At 40.2% G+C, this 17494-nt stretch overlaps 1 protein-coding gene across 1 annotated transcript in view; it reads left to right on the forward strand.

The window, feature by feature from the left end:
• LOC144525577 (contactin-associated protein-like 5) overlaps window positions 1-17494 on the forward strand; it is a 107214-nt gene that overhangs the window by 50259 nt on the left and 39461 nt on the right. Inside the window, exons 9-11 of the mRNA XM_078262537.1 lie at window positions 9721-9864; window positions 9983-10142; window positions 14790-14896. Of these exons, the coding sequence (XP_078118663.1) occupies window positions 9721-9864; window positions 9983-10142; window positions 14790-14896 (411 nt within the window). The remainder of the gene's footprint in view (window positions 1-9720; window positions 9865-9982; window positions 10143-14789; window positions 14897-17494) is intronic.

A 17494-nucleotide genomic window follows, 5' to 3' on the forward strand; every position in this document is an offset into this window, starting at 1 on the left:
AGTTTGGGGGGGTTGTCAGTAAAGGCAGGGAAGAAGAGGAAGGAAATGCATTCAACACATTTAGAGCTCAATGACAAACACAATGGGCCCTATCTTGCGTGTCTTTGCTAGTTTAAGACCAACGCAGTTGTCAGTTTCCCATCCAGCGCCCACGTCATTTAAATAGCAAATGAACCTGAGCCCATCTTTGCGCCCATGGGCGTGCTGGTCTTACAGGGAGGTGTGTTCAGGTGAATTCTTGGCGTATTGCTATCTTGAGGCAGCAGGAAGTGATCACACCATTGACCAACAAAAACCTGGTCTAAAGTCAATAACGCAGCATTTTATTGTTATTTTAACAGCAACACTGTACAAAAGTGAAACCAAAATATCCCTGATACGAGCCTCAGTGTCCCAGAGTCTGCGCAGTAATGATCAGGCGGTGGAGCTGCAGTATCGAAGTCGCGCCCATACACCTGCTCGACCAATCGCCAGTCAGTCACAGCTGTCAATGTTGACATTTTACCTGTTTTTAGAACATCAAATAACTAATAAAAATCAAACTGATCAGAAAAATTAACACTTGAACAAACATCAGTGTAATCAGAACTTCCTAAAATGACAGAAACCATCTTTGTACTTGGATTTTTCCGTTTGGTCCATCTCCTATCTGCTAACATGGAGGGGGCAGGATTTATGACCTATGTTTTGGCTTCACTTGTACAATACAGTATATGCATCAACCCCTGAGTAACACTGAATGTTAACATAACTTTTGTTTGTTTACAAGAAAAATCCAACTTTAAGTGAACCACTGACTTGGATTTCTGCATTAATTAAAAAAGTCTTTTGAGGGGAAAAACAAGAGTAGAAATCTAGTGAAGGAACCACATCTCAAATAACACCCCTTGTCCTCAACGAACTCCAAAAAGTTTAGTTTCTTGGAATTACTTTGAGAGAAAAAAAATCCTCCGTATTAAATTGCTTAGCAAATATAATACAGATAGCCGTGATTGTTTTGGGGAAGCCAGACTTTCAGCAGATGGTGGGCCACAGGGAAATATAGATGGAGAAGACAACCACAGCTAAGGGACAATATTCCCTTTTATATAATTTACCTCAAGCTGTATTTAATTATGTGCACTAGGGACAAACTGCCTCTGAGCAGCAACACATGAGCAGTTTGACCTGGGGCCTGTTTCACAAAACCAAGATAAGGGAATAAGCCGGGATTTCCCCGTTATCCTTGATGAATTTAGCCTTGACTCGGTTTCACGAAAGCGGAGGATACATAAATCACCATGGAGATTTATTCTGTGCAGCTAGCCTGCTCCCGACCAGGCTAACAGCCAGGCTAACAGCTAGCCTGCTCCCGACCAGGCTAACAGCCAGGCTAACAGCTAGCCTGCTCCCGACCGGGCTAACTGCCAGGCTAACAGCTAGCCTGCTCCCGACCAGGCTAACAGCCAGGCTAACAGCTAGCCTGCTCCCGACCGGGCTAACTGCCAGGCTAACAGCTAGCCTGCTCCCGACCAGGCTAACAGCCAGGCTAACAGCTAGCCTGCTCCCGACCGGGCTAACTGCCAGGCTAACAGCTAGCCTGCTCCCGACCAGGCTAACAGCCAGGCTAACAGCTAGCCTGCTCCCGACCGGGCTAACTGCCAGGCTAACAGCTAGCCTGCTCCCGACCGGGCTAACAGCCAGGATTTATTTAATCCTGGAGCCTTTTCTGATCACCCAGCAGTGGTTTTATCTTATTGTTATCAGCCTGGATTAAAATGCAACAGGTGCATATTGCTGTTCATTTAAGTACTGTTATTAGCCTATTTAAAGTTGTGACCATTATTTTTTTTAATAATTATTCATGTGACAGTCATTGTTACTGTTATATTGCTGTATGAAGACTGCTGTTCATATTGTTGTTAGAAGTTTGATGAATATATTATGACAGTTGTTGAGATAAGTAGAAAAGGCTGCTACAATTTCAAATGTGTTTTAAATGAAGTCTGTTACTAAGTACTAACTATGTACTAACTACATTTCTATAGTTGACCAATGCACCTTGAATTATTTTAGTTGATTAATTTGTTTTTAAATTCTTTAACAATAAGGATCATGTTTGTTCAGCTTCCATGTACATTGTATTTGGCATTCTTAGCACACAATTTGTGTTGGCCAGTAAACTGGGACTATAATTTGGGAGGACTGTACAATTTAAAGAACATATCCTAATTGTACAATCCTCCCAAATTATAGTCTTAGTTCACTGGACCAGTAACTATCTAGTGATGTAGGCTACTGTACATTCATGTAACAACTAGGAGAGGACACCTCAATGGTTTTTGACCTTATATTTTGCTGGGGGGGAGAAATAACTGATGAATATACTCTGTTCCATTCATGTCTATGTCCATATATACAAGGGAGCAAGGCATATAATATGTAGAGAAGGAAACTCGTCCTCTATAAAAATTAAAAGAAACGCGAGAAAAAGCGTGGCAGATCATAGGCTAGTGGACCGATGAATGATAGTCTAAAAATATACATTTATGAACTACTGCTCTTAACTGAAACCATTCAATGAGTCACTTGTCATTTGCAAAAACGAACAGTTGTACACTTTGCATTAAAAGCGAGCAGTGGAAGTTAATATGACTTTATATTTTAGCCCATGAGAGAGAGGGAGGAACAGAGTGAAAGAGATATTAACGCATCATATTCTAGCGTTGTAGAAAATTGATCTTCATGGTAAATTTCCTGAGTAACATTATCTTCTGCTTACTTTTAAGGCAAAGAGTACAACTGTTAATTTGTGCAAATGATAAGTAGCCTAATCCTTGAATGGAATGATTATGACGGTTTCAATTCAGAGCAGTGGTCAGTTAATGTGTATATATAGTGGTCAGGTAATGTATACATTTAGGCTACTTACGCGGTCGGTCCGTGATCATCTGCTATGCTTTCTCACGCTGTTTCACGTCATCATACTTCCACAAGAAGCTGCTGCTCACTCTGTATAAAGTATGTACAATGCGTATTCTCCATTTTGGCATCAGTAAATCTGTGATCGACCTCGCGGTCTTTTGAGGAAAGCCGTGGACAGGCATCTATCTGGATTACTTCAGCCTGGCTCAACCTAGTCGCTCCTCCTCAGCCTGGCTTGGCCTTCGTGAAACGCACCAAGCCAGGATGCACAGATTAGACTAGGTCAAGCCTCGCTTTATCAGTTATCCTGGATTTATATATTCTGCTTTTGTGAAACAGGCCCCCGGAGTCCGCTTGTTGTTTGTAATTACAATGTGTAAGTAAACATTGCACTGCAAATTCATTTAGCAGATAAGAGTCTGATATTAATTTGATAGGAATTGACTTGACTCGTATTACTTATTTTCATTAGGGTTCCGTGGTTTTTCTTCCTCCTTGGGTGGAGGTCATAGCTGAAATTATTATTGAGCAAGAGCTCTGATAGAATCTTGGTTACAAATTCAGGCAGCTCATTTAGCTACTCAGCACAGAGGCTTTTTAACATTTTAAACCTACCGAGGGATAAGCCCTCGGATCTAGTCTGTAAATGTGATTAAAACGCAGATTTATGCTGCATGAATGTGCTGCATTAAACACAGACGTGGGGGGTACATTCCTTAATTTCATTAGAATCCCAAAGTAATTCTTAAAAGGGTGCATGATACTTGGAGCAGCTGGAAATATTCTCTATGATGGATGTGCTGAATCACAACCAAGCAGTTAGATCCAAGCAGAGGAAACCAGACTCACTGCTGGTAAATTTGTATTGTTTCTGTGGTGCGTAAAGATCAGCTGGGTCAGTGCGCATGAGCGTGCATAGCTAGGGGTTGTTTAAAGTTAAAAGAGTTACCTGTAGTGTAGTCTTGCTTTGCCAGACCCTCCTCCAAAGCGCGCTGAAGGAGGGTCTGGCTACTCCACATAGCATTCGGGGATGGGAGGAAAAAGTGCTCTGGTTTAATGGCATTTCTTTAAACCAATGAGAATCGTCATAGGCGGCGCTAAACTCCGCACAGGGCTGCTTCAAAATACTCGTGCGAGAGAAAACTCAGATTGGGCAGATAGTCTAGCTAGGTGTCTCAGTTTAATCTGCAGAGATCTGAGGAGCAGTTAACAATAGTCCGCATTAATCCACCGAATTTAAAATTCCAACACAAAGAAAGCAGAAGGAAACAGAAAATACATGCATCCCGCGGAATTTCCTGCGGCAATCCTGGAAGTGGAACGTCGTGGATCCACGACGTTCCATTTCCAGGATTGCTCCGTTGCTCCCGGAAATTCCGCCGAATGTCCCTCTTTTTCGGCCGGATGTCCGTCACCCTGCGCTTTCTTTGTGTTGGAATTTTAAACTCCAGTGGATTTCTGAGGACTGTGGTTAACTGCTCCTCAGATCTCTGCAGGGTAAACCCAGACAGCTAGCTAGACTATCTGTCCAATCTGAGTTTTCTGTTGCACGACTAAAACAACTTTTGAACGTATTCACGTTCCACCAAAACAAGTTCCTTCTCGAGACTATTTTGCAGCGGCACCGTGGCTCCGTCCATGATGATCCGTGATTGGTTTAAAGAAATGCCAATAAACCAGAGCACGTTTTTCTCCCATCCCGGAATGCTGTGTGGACTAGCCAGACCCTCCTCCGCAGTGCTGTGGAGGAAGGTCTGGCAATGCTAGACTACCTGTAGTGCAGCATTATCTTTTTCAGCTGCAAAATCTGCAGTTCTGTATGCATCCCGAGCTCTGTGAACACCCAGGAAATAAGGGAAGTTGTGAATCTCAAACTGAGGTATTTAACTAAAACGGCAAGTCAAGTTCATGGATTTTAGAATATTCTCACCTTTCTCACCACTCTCCTCCCCAAGGTAGAACACTGCCACATGCCTCACAGCATTGTCAAATGACTCATAGAGGAGATGGCTCAGTGCGATCATTAAACTGAGCTGCAGGCCTCGCCAACGTTTTTGCAAATAATTTAAATGTAACCGTTTTCTTTTCAGTTTGACAAGTAGACAATAGAAAAGCTTAAGGAGAAATGCAATTGGACCTGTTTGATAAAGTGCTGTACTCGAGCTAAGTGCACGAGAGCGTTAATGTGGAAAGAATATCGATCTGTGTCTTCCTCCGCTCGGCCCAGAAATGATCTGCGCCTTCAGTATAGTCTTAATTTTCACGCGAGCAGAGTTACAGTCAAGCCAGGAGACACACAAGTGTCAGCGATGGGTAACAACATCCAAAATGAGCTTTTGTTTCATTCACTACACTCTGCATCTACAGCTAGTTGGAGTTGTCAAGGACTTGAGGCTGCTGCCACTGCAGTAATGACATGAAGCTGTCACATAAAACTGTGTATTTCCCGGAGGCAGCAGTTGGGCTCAGAGATGTTGTCTCAGACACAAGACGAATAGGCAAATATTTTATTTTTCAGGTTACTGGTGCGATAAAAAAAAACAAAAAAAACAAACATTAGATCTGTATCCTAGATAGTACTTTTTTGACACTTCAAGCTTGGCCACCAGCCGGTCAGCAAGGAGATCATGAAATATATTATATGGGCTGAAACGGGGGGGAGGGACTCAGTGTATCATTGATACTCAGTGGGATAGCCGTCGCAGCTACACTACTTGTTCCATGAAACAGTCAATGGAGTGGAGAAAGAGATGCCAATGGCACTAACTGTAATCTGGGATAAATAGCTTTCTGGAAGTGACAGGCATCATTGGATAGTGAGTGAAATTCTTAAGTTTCCCCAAGAGCCTAAACGGATCTGATTTTAGACTAACTAAAGATAATAATACAAAAATTCACTGTGTGCACTGCGTGACCATCTCATCCCCTCTGAGCTCCCAAGCCACAGCACAGCTCAATCTGGATGCTAATTTAGTCTGCGCCTAACACATTCAGAATGGAGGTGTGGCTCAGTAATTTCCATTCACAGCTGCCATTGTCTTCTTAAACAGCTGCAGCTCTGTTAGATGAGCTGTCACTGTCAATTGAAGAAAAATGGTTTGTGGATCAAGCTGAGTTAGCTAACTACTCATCTTTTTTGATTATTAGATGGATTTTTACACCCAGGTATAAAAATAAATGGAGTGCAAGCACATAGTATAAAGCCCAATTTATAATGAGAAGATTTTGGCCGGCTTAGTACCTTTTTTAGAAAACCAGGCATGGAATTTGCCTAATGAGCAGCAGGGTGATTATATGTGGGAAGTTAGTGGGTAAAAGTGATTTAGTTAGTTAAAAAAGTGGGTTCTTACCTGGTGCCAACACAAAGTGCACTTACTATATTGTATACTTAATGGACACTTATCCTGAAACAACTTCCACGTCTTTTTACAGTATCAGTGGCAGAGGAAGTATTCAGATCATTTAAACATTTAAAGTAATCATTTTGAAGATTTTCATTAAAATAAATGTCTGTTAAGTCACTATCTATCGCTGAATGAGGTAACACAATGGTGATTGAGTGTATGGCCCACTGATGAAAACCCTTGCATTTTCAGTATTATAAACTGTTTCTGTGACGACAAGAAAAATCTCAAGCGGCTCACTGTTAGTGATGCGTTTTCCATCAACCAGCAGGGGTTGATCCACCAGAGAAAGTAGCAACAAACTCGCTCTTTAACTCAGTTTAGTGTGACGCGGTGTGCTGTTTTTTTCCGGTCTCTCTGGGAAGTGTGATCCAAAAAACACACCTGTAATTACAGCTTATTGCCATAGGCGCCGCCAAAGAGAGCAAAACAGACATCTTAGAGATTGTAACTTTAAATAAAGTAGCAATACTATAATATTAAAAAATATTCCTGTGCAAGTAAAAGTCCTGCGTTCCATTAATTCATTAATTTTCTTGAGTAAAAGTATGTAGGTTTTTATCTCTATGTACTTGAATGCACTTAAAAGTATTCAATATGCAAAATAGCTCCTCACAGTTTTATTTTACAGTGTATTTTAGTAATAGTGTAGCTGGATAAGGTCGAGCTAGTTTTATATACTGTTACTAACACTAACACAACATCATATTTGATATGATCATTATAGATTTTTATCTTAATCTGTGATAAATCTGTGATTTTATAATATATATATATATTTATATTTATTATATATTATATTATATATATAATAATATATAATATAATATATTTATATTTATTATATATTTATATTATATATATAATATAAAATCTGTGATTTTATAATAATCTGTGATAAATCTGTGATTTTATCTTAACTAATAACTATACTAGCTGTCAAAAAATTGCAGTGAAGTAAAAAGCACAATCATTCCCTCTGAAATGAATAGGCCTACAGTACAGTTAAGACTTAGTACTTAGTTGTTTTACACCACTGGCAGGAAATGTAACTTTAGTATTTGTTAATAATAACTAACAAACACAAAAAAAGCTGGCATTATTCCTCTTCATTTAAACATTAAAGGGGTGATTAAGTGATTATGTAGGGTATTTTACACTGTTCCTTAAGGTCTCCTAATAGGGTATGTAACATTGGTTGGGCTGAAAATTGCCCAAATGCTATTTTATTAGGCTCTTAACTACCCTGTGAATATGGCTCTATTTGGAACAAGAGCTTTTCTCCCAAATATGGAATGCTCATGAATATTTAGATGAGCTGCGCACTGATTGGTTTGAGCGAGCCGCATAGAAACACATTGGAGACAAGACAGCAGGTCTCATATTTTAGACACTGCAAAGTTATACATTGTTTGTCGGGCTATTTCGTTATTAAATTCACTTCTGAGACTTTTTTAAGCGAGAAATCAACTATATAAAGCTCAAATATGGGCCGTTTTACGACAATTGATGGCTAATTGCAAATTTGGTAAGACGTGTCGGACTTTAGCTAGGAGCTCCACACAGTCTGACGAGAAACCTCCATACCCAGTGAAAGTCACCGTTTCCCTGGGTACTGGACTACTGGAATAGTCAATTCTATGTGTACAGATCGCGGCTAGTTAGCTTCATTTTCGGCGTAATTAGAGTAGCTATATTTACAGTTTTAATTTGGTCACGCCACTTAGATAACATCTACCCCAAGGTCTTATGAAGCTAACAATGGTGTCCGATTTCAATTTAATGCATTTTTGTGAATTTCAGAGGAATTCTAAGAGGAGGCTCCATCCAGCCGCAGGCTCTATTAATGAGACTCGCGCACAAGAGGCGTTTATTTCCAGATCATTTGTTTAAATAACTCAACACATTATAATTACACACATTATAAGATTAACTGGAACCTGTGGTAAGAGATTGCTGGCGTAACAAGCTCGCTGACCGCGCTCTCACTCACACACACCGGCCATTTAGCAGGAAGAGGGGAGCTGCAGGCCCTGGAGCTCTGTCAGGGCAGCGGCGTTTGGTAGTCCATTAACCCAAAAAACGGTGACTTTGCGCGGGTATGGAGTGCCGTGGGCTGCCAGCCGTGACGGAGCTCTATCTACTTCACAGCAGGCCGGGGTCTGTGAAGGAAGGCAGGCCGGGCCGCGAGGCAGCAACACAGGCAGCACCGGCCGCTGAACTTGCAATTAGCCATAAGTTTTCGTTAAATGGCCCATATTTGACCTCTACATAGTTAATTTCTCGCATAAAAAAGTCTCAGAAGTGAATTTAGTGGTAAAATAGCAAATGAACAATGTATACAATTTCGGAGATCTGCGCGACCTATTCAGAAGACTAAGCTGACCTCAGATCAGTGGTGTAGCCTATGTAAATGTTTGGGCATGACAAAGATAGACTAGAGCCAAATGAGGAGGAGCCACCGAGTTGACGTCAACTAGGTGGTTCGTTGAGATTTGCCCGTTTTCAGAGGCAGTTTCAAATTGGGAGATTTGCAGAGGAAAGAGGTGTCAATGGGATTTTGAGGTTCTATGTATGTCCGAGTTACCCACTAAACTGTCATTATTCAACTATGACAAGGTAAAATCGGTTTTGCATTCAATCACTCCTTTAACTTCATCTAACTGATAACATATGCAGTATGATTGTTGTTGACAAGTGACAGAGCGGAGGAGGGAGAGATTTCTGTCTTGAGGCTCTGAGCAATGAAGGAGGCTTGGGTGTCTCTCGTGTCAGTAAAGTGAACAACTGTGCAAAGGGAACTGTGTTGTGAGGAAATGTGGGCATCTGATGGCACCTATACTACAAAATGAAATGTGAATCTCAAACTAATCCCAAATACAGCGAAATCAATAATAAACTGCCATGTTCTCCTGTGGCCATTGCTGTAACAAAGGTGGCTGCTTAGAAAACAATACAACTATGACTCTATCACACTCAGATGAACCAGAGTGCAGCGGTAGAAATTCTTCCCAGCCTCCAGGTCCATGAGGAAATGGAAACAATATTTATCTTGATGCTACAGTCCATTAAACTCCCATTTCACTGAGGCTTAAAGATGCAGTAGGTAAGACTTATAAAACTAACTTTCTGTCATATTTGCTGAAACTGAACCTATGTTCCAGAAGAACTACATGATGCAGGTCATTAACAAAAAATCTGGCTCCTCTGGCTCCACCTACAGCCTGTAGTGCGATTTGCAATCAATCACTGCTCATGCACACGCATTCATTCTCCCTTGTGGGGGGAGGGGCTTGGGAGACCGTTTGGGCTTTAGCAGAAAGGGGGGAGGGACTGATAAGTTGTCGATGTTAAGTCCTGGATCTTCACAATCCTATCTACAGCACCTTTAATGTAAAATGTTCTTATTTAGGTCCCAGAGTCAACGATGGTCTGTGGCACTCTGTGAGTCTCAACACAAGGAATCTACAGATCACTTTGGCTGTGGACAATGAGCCGTCCTCCTCCAATGAACTGTGGGAACAACTGGAACCAAGAGGCAACCTTTACTTTGGAGGTAGTGGATTCTCACAGTGCAATATTAAGAATTCTTTCTCTTCAACACACTGTAAAATAATATTTCTTGAAAGGTTCATAGGGCTTGTGCGGTAAAAGGTTGTGTCATTTCCATCTAGGCTGTCCCACCGTGGACTGTCAGTACCTGACTCCGGCCTTCCAGGGTTGTGTGCGGCTCATTTTCATCAACAGCCAGCCAATGAGTCTCAATCAGGTTCAGCAAGGATTGCTGGGAAATTATAATGAGCTTCAGTTTGACACCTGCAACATAAGAGACAGGTAAAGTAGTTAAAATGTCCTAGTTACACTTTAATTTAATGAGAGTTCTAACAAAGAACCTACAGAAAACGTTGACATTCAACAGTCAAAATGTGTCAAACATAAAAATCTGCAAAATGTTATCCAAGTTGGCAGCTGAGACTTATTCATGCCCACATTGTTAATTTGTAGATTGCAGTGTGTTGTCTACAGAGCTGAATGAAAGTCACTGACATCTTGTCCTATAGAGACAAACACGCTGACAGGATCATCCAATTAAATTGAAACCGAAAACTCTGCAACACCTTCTCTGGCAGAGGACTATGCTAACAAGCTGCTCCCTGCTGTCCTGTGCGGCATCCCTCCCTATCCATAGCCCTCATTACGCTGCACAGCTGTGGGCCCTGCGAACGGGATTTGCAGACCTACGAGCTCCAATGAATGTCTGCATGTGGCTTGGAACATGAACGAGACAAACTGCAGTTTTTCCCTTGTGTTTGCCTCGAGGAGAATCTGTAAAGTACCTGCTTTCTAGTCCACATTGTTCGCTGTCGGAAGATATGCAAACACAACAGTGATGCCAGTCTGTTGTATCAGTAGGCGAAGGGATGCACTGTAGGAGATGACAGAACGATGGAATGAGATGTTTTCTTTTTCCCAAGCCAAGATGCATACGTCTTTTGCATGAATGAGTGTTTGTTTTTTCTTCAAAAAATTTAATATATTGATGGACAAGTTCAAAAGGGGTTTGGCAATGGGGGTGAATTGAGTTTTTGTATTTTGAATAATAATTATGAACTCTTACAAACACATTAAAAACATTCTAATCATAAAAAGAAAACTCCTTAAAGCTATGCTGATCACTTTTTGGCCATTACGAGACAGAAGAAATCCAAAACAAGCTGACAGACAGCCCTGAACTATTATCTCCTATAAAACTGATATGGCCATCTTGTTAGCAAACTGTTTAACAGTTACCTACTTAGAGTTTGAACCTGTATTCATTTATTATTTGGCCATTTTTCAGGAGTGCAACAAGCTACAAACAGAAGAAGCAGAAGGCATACTTAATTAATCCCTGGAGGGGAAATTTAATTTTTTTTTTTACTTTACAAACACACACACACACACACAGACCTAAAAATACACGCACATGGCATGCACAAAAAGGACATGTACACATGCATTTATGTTTGGAGAGATGTTAGAGCGAGGGGGCTGCCTCATATGCAGTGGTGGGTTTGGTGCCTTGCTCAAGTGCACCTCTGTAGCCTGGCACAGGGAATGCTCCAGCTACCAGTTCACACTCTATATTTGGTGCAATTGAATTGGCAAACCCACCAGTTCCCCCCAAGTCCCCATGGACTGAAATAATGTTGCCCCCCACACACACACACACACAGTGACATATTATGATCCCATAACATAGGTATGGCAAGCAGTTGCCAAACCTACGTTATGGGATCATAACCAATAGTCATTAAGTCCAGTATTTAATCCCTTTTTGCTCTAGTTTTGGTCTCCACCCACTCCTTCACTAGCTAAATGCTAACTTTAGCTGTCTGTCATTTGGTGCTGTGCAGGACGCGTACAGTGGGTTTATTTTGTTTTGAGTTTTTCTGGTAGAAAGAGCTGTCTGCTGCAGCTGGAAACAACGCTAATGAGGGCAGTGAGCCTGTCATGAAGATTAAAAAGCTCTGCAGCGCTAAAATAGTGATAATTCTCTGTGGGTTTGTCACTACAAATGACCGCTTTCGCATCACATGTAGTCATTTCAATTATCATTAATATAAACAGTATTGATTTTGGAGCTTTACGAGTTGAGAAAGACCATGCTGTAGGTTACTGTTAAAGCAAACAAGCTCCAAAATCTAAATGTGAAATGATTACAAAACATTTTAATACTTTTTCTGTCACTGCAGAATATTTTTCGTAAAAAAGATGTAAGCATAGAATGTCTGTGATGTATCCAATAAATGAAACGACCCATGCATTATGCAGTATATGTAGCGACAAAGAAACTTGTGCAGAGCTAAAATGAAATGTGTGAGTGGGTGACATTATCCACGTGTTTCTTTTTGATGTGTAGTTGATGTCTTTACAACATCCTGTGCTGTAATCTGTTGTGAGGACATGAAATGTGAGGCTGCTGCACTCAGCTTTGCTGATGGCCATTGCATCTTTGATGTTAACTTTTTTCATTTCACTCTCCGTAGCTTATTCAATGACCCCTGAGTATGAGTAAATTAACTTTTATCACAAGTAATCTTTAATCTTTTTTTACTCTGTGTTTAATTAAACATTGAGGCTCAATATATGGTCAGTGTGCATTTAAGTGTGCTAGCTACTGTAATTTCATGACCTGTAAGGGCACCCATGAACACAACATCAAATAGCATGAGGGTAATTAAACCAACGGCTGCAACCTTATCCTTGTTGCGGCTGGCCCGCTTCGCTGCAGTTAATAGGTGAGAGATGAAAGTGTATGAAATTATAGATGCACGCTCGAAAAGCTGGCAATTATGTGAAACTGAAGGAGGCTTGAGGAAGGGACTATTAATCAGAAGAGTGCGGTTTGAAGTTTCTGTGAAGCGCTCATTGTGATAAAATCCCATTACAGGCATTCTAGTCTGAAGGTGACAGTAATGCTTTTATTTTTAGAGAAATGCTGCAACGTGTCAGCTTTTTTCAAATTCAGGCAAGGGCACACACAGTATGAGACATCATTTCACAGTTGTTTAGGATTTTTAATAAAACATGAATAAACAGCAAATTAGTCTTCCGGGTGAGTTCCAAAACGTGTGTTCATAATTGCATACAAAAGAATAAAGAGAAGGGGTCTTTCAGACCTGATAAATAAAAGATCAGGTTTGCAAACACTAACAAAGGAAGTAGCTTTATTGGTGCCTAATACAAATGCCTGAGAGGTTTGTGTGATCCTTTTTGTTTTGCTGTCAAAAAATTGTTTTTGTTTTGTGCTGCTCCTAATGGCTTTATTTGTTCCGAAAGTATCAAAGTGCTGGAAAATTGAAAGTTTGAAGATGAAAGTCTAGTAGAAGTGAACTATAGCTGCAGCAGTGATTCGATTAGTCTACCGACAGGAAAATTAATAAGCAACTATTTTTTAAGTTATTTTGATAAGCAATTCTCTGGTTGCAGCTTTTTAAACTTGATCATCATCAACATCGTGATTAGGTCAAAACAGAAGCAACTCTGTTTTGTAGACCTAATCACAATGTTTGTTTACAATATCTTCCGGGTAGAAAACTCAATTAAACGGCGCTGAGCAAACGGGGATGAGGAACAACTGGATTTACTCTTATTCATCTAAAATGCATGTTGGATGCTTTCATATGTCAACGCTTTCACTAACGTTAGGTTGGAGGCCTAATTTACCTTTTGGGTCACCCCTCTCACTCGCTCCAAGCACCGAACCTGTGGGGACAGGGCCTTCTCCGTTGCTGCCCCCTCCCTCTGCAACTCTCTCCCCCAACACCTCAGACTTTCAATATCACTTACTCACTTAACTGCACTGAAAACCCATCTCTTTAAATCTGCTTTTAACTTTGTACCAAACTAGCTGTGTTTCCATTTGTTTGCTTTTTTTTTTATCCTGCTTCTACGCTGCTTTGCTTCACCTTTTTAATATCTATCTCTAGTTGTAACTCTTTCTGTTGTACTGATTTGAATTTTTTTTCTTTGTCTTTACTTTGTAAAGTGCCTTTGAGTACCTCTTAAAGAGCTATATAAAATTAATGTATTATTATTATTATTATTATTATTATACTTCAAATGACACCACCCAAACTAGCAGTCAGTCCGACCGGCAGTGAGATGTTGCTGTTCGTAACGTTTGATTTGGTTCATCAAAGACGCTTGCAAAGCAACACAGTACAAACAAATAAGCACAGCAGAAACGTCAGCTAGGTGTGACCCACGTGTTTAACTATATATATTTAAATGTTACGTAAAGTTCCGGCTGGAAATGACAACAGAAATAAACAAGTTTGCAGATTTCACGTCTCCGCAATTCAAAGCCAGTTGTGTTACCGCCATGTCTCGGTGATTCGGTCTAATTCCTGGTCAGCAGTGGTGGAATGTTAAAAGTAGATTTACTCAAGTACTGTATTCAAGTACATTTTTGAGGTCCTTGTACTTTACTTGAGTATTTATATATTTGTATGTTACTTTATACTTCTACTCCATTACCTTCTGGAAGCCAATATTGTACTTTGTACTACTTGCATAAGTTATTAGTTATAGTTAGTTAGATTAGAGATTAAAAATATAAATCAACTACTAAATGATGATGTATTATTTTCTTTTGATTAAGCTACCCAGCAGTATATAAAGTAGGTGAAATGAGCTCCACCTTTACCAGCCTCAACATTAATGAGGCTTACACATAAATGCTTTTACTTTTGTAAGATTTTGACAGCAGGACTTGGCTTGTAACAGAGTATTTCTACACTGTAGTATCGCTCCTTTTAATGAAGTAAAATATCTAAATACTTCTTCCACCTTTAGACCTCGTTAGACCTCGTTAGACAGCATTTGTATCGTTTCTTTGTTTTCATATCCACTCTCAAAACAGTAAATTGATTTATCAAGAAAGTGATGAAAATGATCTGCTGATATTAAACGGTTGTGGGGTTGTTGTTTTTTCAGATGCCTTCCTAACCTGTGTGAACATGGAGGCCGCTGCTCTCAGACGTGGAGCTCCTTCTCCTGCGACTGTTCAGGAACCGGATACTCTGGAGCGACCTGTCACAACTGTGAGCAGTTCTTTGCACTTTCAATACTTCACCTAGTCTCAAACCTGCTATTATGTCCCCTCTACACCCCTTCATATATTCTAGGTCTACTGAGCTGTGTCATTTGATTCAGCACACACATCTTTACCTGTCTTGCTGATTGCTTTATTCGATTTGTGCAACTGAGAAAGAAACTGGTCTTGCTTCAAACCGACGTGACCTTCATCATTTGTTGGTGTTCTCGCTTTCAAATTTCAAACAAATGTATTATTTCCTTTATCCTTAAATAGCTTAGGGCTGACTTTAGATCTACATGTAGGAGTTTTTCCTTACGGCTGTCATTTTTTGATGCTCTGCAACATCCCCTTGATATTTGCTGTGGAGACGGCTGTTGGAAACTATATGTGTGAAATTCCCCTGCCCCAGAATCCTGATTTGTTGTTTATATGCAGGCAACACGATTTTCTTTGCATGTTGGAGGAAACCTGACAGATAAGAGCATCTGCTGAATTAGAAATAGGCCCCTTTTTCTCAACTCAACAGTCATCAACTTTGCCAAAAACACACACACACACAAAATTTTACATTTTTAATCTAGAGCTCAAATTTATATCTAAAACTTGAGTTTGTGAAATCAATTGGCTATGGTAAGAGCGATACTCTGCATTTTAAGTGGGGAGGGTGGTGTCTTATTAAGACTTTCCAAAACCAAAAAATACAAGAGAAAAAGTGTAAGGAATGGATGAAAAAGTGTGTTTTTTTGCTCTGTTGTAACCTCAAAATGTTACCTTAGCTAATTAACTTACTAGCTGCATTACATCCAAAGGCTAAAGCATTCTAAATTACTTTGTGTTGTTACGTGAAAAAGACAATGCAATAGCAGATCCACTGTGAAGTATTTCCCCACAGTTTGGAAGCTGGTCCTGGATGCTACTATATCACACGGTAAGGTCATTTTAGCAGCTCTGTCCTTCTCTTTATTCAGTCTTGGCAGGTTTATAGAAACTCCAGAGCCAAACTCGTTATCCAAGATAGCGTTACATTCCCCAAACACATCGGCTAGCTCTATCCTTAAAAGTCTTACAGAAGCCTTGTACGTTAAAATTAAATCATATTCTTTGAAAATGCATACAATATAGAATAAATCTAAACTCTGTCTTGTTTAAGAATGTAACAGCCAAACAAAGTTATGTTATAATAAAATAAGATTCTTTTTCTTCATCATACTTATGATACTGACACTCACTTTCTCCTCACTGCAATAAAAGAGCCAATCTGTTTCTTTATGTCTACATGGAACATCAGCTGGTGAGGATGCTGACTTTTTGCCTGGGAACTATTAGCTTTAGCCATAGTCTGCTACCATTGATGTATGTAGTCGTCAGGTGCATATTCAAGACCCATTGACAGGGATCAGCTGGAAACCGGAGACTGTGTTTTCAACCAAATCATGGAGCTAACAGTCGCTTAAATTCCTCAGGTAGCTACAACTGATAAAATCTGCTCGCCACAGTTTTCATTTCATCCAACAAAAACGACAGCCTGCGGCTAAAAATCAGAAGCCTGCCATTTGTCTACCTCTGTCTAAAATCAAGGACCACAAATTGCTAAGAATTTCGAGTGATTGATCTGTCACTGTTATCACTGTGAACTGCATATATTCAAGTTCTTTATTAATCATGTGTGCAACAATAACAGAAGGTACTCGTTGGCAATGAAAGGCTTAGTCCTAAACTATGTGCTGTGCCAGTTTGGTGATTGGTTTCATATACTTTAATCTCGCTTTGCCAGACAGTCCTCCAAAGCGCACTGAAGGAGCTACTCCACATAGCATTCAGGGATGGGAGGAAAACATGCTCTGGTTTAATGGCATTTCTTTAAACCAATCAGAATTGTCGTGGGCGTGGCCAAACTCCACACAGAGCCGCTGCAAAATAGTTAGAGAGAGAAAACTCAGATTGGACAGATAGTCTAGCTGTCTGGATTTACCCTGCAGAGATCTGAGCAGCACCAGAGCATATCCCGGAAGTGGAACGTGAAGGATATAGACTACACATACTTTAACTTTTAAAGCTTTTAAAGCAGCAGTGTGTAGGATTTAGTGGCATCTAGCAGTGAGGTTGCAGATTGTAGCCAACTGATACCCCTGCCCTCACACCTCCCTTTCCGAGCGTGTAGTAAAAGCTACGGTGGCCTTTAGGTAGCGTAAATATGCAAAAGGTCCTCTCTAAAGATAGTGTTTGCTTATCCCTATATAGATATGAAGGGCTCACCACAACAATTCTTTCAGGTGATTATACACTAATGAAAACAAAGTTAGGAATATCATATTCCATTTCTATTAATATGCGACCCGATACCGGATAAGCGGACGAAGATGGATGGATGGATTTCTATTAATAGATCCCCTTAAATCCTACACACCTTTCATTTAAGCAATGAGATAATAACATTTGGTTCATAAATCCTGTTCAAATCCTCAACATTTTAGACACACATAGTTTTAACTGGACAGAGAACACACCTCAAAATGTTGTAGTGAATCCATTCTGATGAGGCCTTTCAGTAGTCATATATAGTATAGTAGTAGTAGTATATAACTGTAGTTTCCACATAGGA

This window comes from Sander vitreus, chromosome 11, assembly GCF_031162955.1.
Source record: "Sander vitreus isolate 19-12246 chromosome 11, sanVit1, whole genome shotgun sequence".
Classification (NCBI taxonomy): Eukaryota; Metazoa; Chordata; class Actinopteri; order Perciformes; family Percidae; genus Sander; species Sander vitreus.